A 4,817-nucleotide genomic window follows, 5' to 3' on the forward strand; every position below is an offset into this window, starting at 1 on the left:
ACTCTAAATTACTTTGAGAAAATTTGGCAAAAGACTGACCTACTCTGTGAACTTGATCGCTACTACATACGTGATGGAAGTAGACCTAAGTACCTCTCACTTGTAAACATTTACTTTAAAAATAAGGACGTAATAAGGCCACCTATCGGTAGACCATAAAACTTACACTAGTTTGGACTAAAATGAAAATAAAAAACATTTAAAAGGGTATCATATGTAAAATGTTATTATATTAGCTTTAAACGAGAGAAATGTGTTGTCGGTATATACCGAACTGTTCGTCAAGTTCAAGACTTTGCAATACCGAACATAAGTGATGATATGCACAAGATACGAATGTAAATACAGATACCCACATGGACAAGTGCGGTTTACTCCGACCGTCATGTCGTATCAACACAAACATTCACCTGCTTCTAAACCACAGTTCGGACAGGAGGAAGAGGTCATTTGTAGCTGACCCACCCTGATCTATCAAGACCAAAATCCCTCTAACGAAACTGAATGAAATGAAGTCGTTCGTAAACTTATCACTGGGGGTGGTACGGTTTCTTATCAGAAAAACAATAAAAGTCTATTGTGTTTGGTTCACTAAAAATGATACAGTCTGAATAAACAAGTCTGGGTTGAGTGTTCTTTCTGCAAGTTATGTAAACACCCTTTATTTTCCTATCAAAATTTAGTGAACTATTCAAAAGCGCTCGAGTTTCAGGTCTCGTTTGAAAACCATTGCAACTTTTGTATGTGATCCTGTGTGCTAACTTCTTAATCGGAATTTATAGTTCTGTAAAGATGTAGTAATTTTTTTTTATAAGTTAGGGAAATGAACATTTTTGAATTGTCTATCGTACGTCAAAAATAAGCTGTTTTTTCTCGCAAGAAAATAACTTTTTGATTAACCCTAGAATTAGGCTCCATCGTCTCTTTTTGAATCACATTTTTCAAAATTGTTTATGCACAAAATTGCCTGTAGGTCCTTGAGTCAGTTAATTACAGAGTCACTAATAACGTATGAGTCTCACAAAATAACGTATACAACAATAAAATAAATATTTCATTTGATCTCACTAATTACCGCTGAGACCCCTGTTGTTTGACAAAGAAAATGACTGATTTCGCTTACTTTTTGGGGGTATTTCCATTATACGTCTCATTGGTTTGTCCCCAGTTTAAGAAAAGCTGGGGCCGAGACTATAACTCGTTTGTGAAGCTTTTAGCTTTAGAACAAATTTACAAATAAAACATTTTTCTAACCGGATCGTTTTTATTGGTCTGTATATATTGTCTGTCCAGTACACCATGGCCAGGTGTTTAGGGCGCTCGACTCGCAATCTGTGGGTCGCGGGTTCGAATCCCCGTCACACCAAACGTGCTCGCCCTTTCAGCCGTGGGGGCGTTATAATATGACGGCCAATCCCACTATTCGTTGGTAAAAGAGTAGCCCAAGAGTTGGCGATGGGTGGTGGTGAGTAGCTGCCTTCCCTCTAGTCTTACACTGCTAAATTAGGGACGGCTAGCGCAGATAGCCCTCGTGTGGCTTTGCGCGAAATTCAAAACAAACAAACAAACCATTACATCAACGCAAAGAATGTTTGGCTAAAACAAGCTAGAGAATCTATTTAAACCGTTTCTAATAAATAAGTTTAAAATCTGTAAAACGACGTTTAATTTTGTTAAATAATGAGAGTCTAGAGTTTAGGAATTTCTGAAATTTTGACATCAAGAAGATTAGAAGAGTATCAAAATGATAAAATTTCACTAACCCTAAATTCTGAATTTGGAAAACCGAACAGTTTAGCATATCTTTTGCTGTGTATATATAGGTTGGGTCTGAATTTCGCGCAAAGCTACACGAGGGCTATCTGCGATGGCCGTCTGTAATTTAGCTGTCGTATAATAGAGGGAAGGCAGCTAGTCATCACCATCCGCCGTCAACTACGGAACTACTCTTTTACTAACGAATAGTGGGATTGATCGTAACTTTATAACGTTCCCATGGCTGAAACGGTGAGCATGTTTGGTGGGACGGGGATTCGAACTCGCATCCCCTAACCACCATGCCATGCCATTCCCATTTGCAATGAAATGTAAGACTTTTAAAAACGTAAGACTCATGTTAATCCTAGTTTTTGTACTGTAAAAGTAAGCCTAATTGTGCCCTTAACGGTTTGGAAACTCCCTCTTTTTCACACCTTCATCATATGTATGATGTTTTGAGATGTCTTTTACACTCCACCACCGTATGAAGCCTAGCCTAGTCTTGCCCTTGTCTAGGGTTACAGTTGAGGAGAGGAATTACCCGAAAGTTGTATAACTCAGTGACAAATGGTGAATCAAGTTATAGATTGAGCTTCACCAATAATTTGCCCAAATTCCTAAAAGCCAAAAGGTTTCTTTTTATTTCCTTTGTACTAAACAATTTAAATCTACAACCAAAGAAATGACAACAACAACAACAACAAAAAAAAGGTACTTACTGTTTTCAAACTTACTGTAATTAGTCGAATGGTCCAGAAGCACGTCGTATTTGCTAAAGTGTGTCCGGCAGAACGTGCTACGCGGATAAATACCCAAACAGAAGATCAGAGCAACGAATACGTTCTTGGGCAAAGCCATGTGCTCGGTAACAACGTTCGAATCTTGGAAAGAGTTTTACCAGCTTCTAATGCCGACAATAGCAAAAAATAAAATTCACAGTACGGTAGACTATTTTAATCTCTCTCAAAATTATCTTAGGACATTAAACCTCCGCATGTGGCGCCACCATCGAAACTTCTTTTACTTTTCTGATAACAGTATAATTGTAGTGATAGTAGACGAGAATGGTGTGGTGTGAAAGCACATGTTTATCTCGTCATGTTTTCCCGTCTTTTCCGGAAGAAACTGATAATTGCAAGGTCTTCATTTGTGTTTGCCCTAATGCCGGAATTTAGCCGGACCCGTTCAAACTTGACCTAAATTTCGATCGCAATTGTCTTATACCGGAAAATGTTTTCCGCATTTTAACGCTCGGGTGTAATAGGAAGTGATTTGGCTAAACACTTTCGAAGCTTATTATCATTTGGTTGACATGAACAGGTGGTCACCTGACCCCAGGGTAGAGGTTAAAGAATCCCCACAGAACCCATAGCATTCATTTAGCGACTGGTCAAAGGCGTCCTACTGCTGTCTACCCACTTCAGATTTCTGTAAATATTCCTGTGTTTTCTAATGATAACAACCTCATCATTAAATGTGTCATCTTGCTAAGGTTCGAACCACTGTACACTACATTATCTGAAAAATCAGTTCTAAATTTACCAGTTAAAGCTAAACGAAACAAAATACTCTTATTCCAAAACTGGTTTAATATTAGTTTATCTAAATTACGACACAGATGATAATGTTTCCGTTTCGGAAATTTTATATAAGCTTATTAAGTTTTAACTCGTGGGGGACAAAAGTTAGATCTGAAATGCTGTTCATTATACATTTCTGAATTCGACTCGCAATGGAGATGTTAAGAGGAATGTGGAAAAAAAATTACATTTGAGAATTCTTAGGCCTAATAATTTTTTACTCTGTTTCATTGTTTGTGTCAGAATTTTCGCGCTTAGTTACGCAAAGATCTAGTCAACAGCACCCACCGCCAACTCTTGGGCTACTCTTGTCTTTCTGAATAGTGGGATTTAACTGTCACTCTTTTAGCGTATTCACAGCCTCAAAAGCCCTTTTCTCTTCTGAATATAGAGATTGTGTTTTAAGGGAATTAAAGTTTATAACACATAGTAATCATACTTATTACGAATAAACGTTGAGTTATCGACCGAAAGAGTGGATGTATCTCTAACAATAGGTAGAGTATATAAATAAGTATGAAAAAGACCCCCGCAAAGCCAGATGTAAAAATCAATATTATAAACGGGATGTGATCTGATAGAATTAGATCAATTAAAAAATGTCTTGTAGATATCGGTTACATGATGGAAAGACTACTTTTTGAAAACACTCGAGTTTTTATGTTCTTTGTTGATATTTCTAAATAACGTTTCGATGTTTTATAGCACTATTCTACTATACTACTTATTAAGATTTTACTCCACCAAGTTAACAGCATGGTGGTTCATTGTTCAACTCAAAGCTGCACAATGGGTATCGAACCTTTGATTTTATAAGTTATCGAGCTTATCGCTAAGCCACTATGAGGGGTGAGGACTTCAAGGTACTTATTCAGTCGTCAGAAACTAATGTGTGTGTAACAAGTGTGCATCTATTTACCCCGTTTTATCCCCCCATCTTTCCCAAACGTGCACAACATTGGTTCATTGAGTTATGAAATGAAAAATAGAATAGCGTTAATATTTATTTAAAATCTAGTTGATTTTCAGGAGCCACTTTCATACGTCTGCCACATATTTCCATAACTTGGAAATTCGACGTTTTGGTCTTGCTGGTTTCAATATTGAAACTAGTATTTTCCGGATCACCTGAAGGATACTCAGAGCCTCAAGTTTGTTGGCTTTTTATCCTTAACTATTGTCCAATTGTCTTGCCATCAAAGGTAGAGCAGAAACAAAAAACACCTGCATAACATCTTCATGAAACATTTTTAATATACGGCATAGAAGCCGGATAACCTTTAACCTACTCGTTGCCTTTTATGGTCAATCTTATAACCAAGCTGGCAAACTTCACTTTTTTATAATACCATATAAATGCAAAAATGACCAAAACAAGTTAAATGTCTTCGTACCTACATGTCTGACTTCAGACACCTGGTGGGTGAGCGGTAATTTTACGGATTTATAATGCTTAAATCCGGGGCTCGATTCCTCGTG

At 37.3% G+C, this 4,817-nt stretch overlaps 1 protein-coding gene across 2 annotated transcripts in view; it reads right to left on the minus strand.

Moving 5' to 3' along the window:
• The window catches only part of LOC106466507 (pancreatic lipase-related protein 2-like), a 21,662-nt gene extending 18,949 nt beyond the window's left edge, over positions 1-2,713 (minus strand). Inside the window, exon 1 of one of the 2 annotated variants that reach the window (XM_022394531.1) lies at positions 2,493-2,713. In XM_022394531.1, coding sequence (XP_022250239.1) covers positions 2,493-2,616 — 124 coding nt within the window. In that variant the 5' untranslated portion in view covers positions 2,617-2,713. Of the gene's footprint in view, positions 1-2,477 lie in introns of both variants that reach the window. The other variant, XM_013926798.2, reaches the window with a different exon arrangement.
• Between the last annotated feature and the right edge of the window lie 2,104 nt (positions 2,714-4,817).

This window comes from Limulus polyphemus, unplaced genomic scaffold (assembly GCF_000517525.1).
Source record: "Limulus polyphemus unplaced genomic scaffold, Limulus_polyphemus-2.1.2 Scaffold2281, whole genome shotgun sequence".
NCBI classification, from domain to species: Eukaryota; Metazoa; Arthropoda; class Merostomata; order Xiphosura; family Limulidae; genus Limulus; species Limulus polyphemus.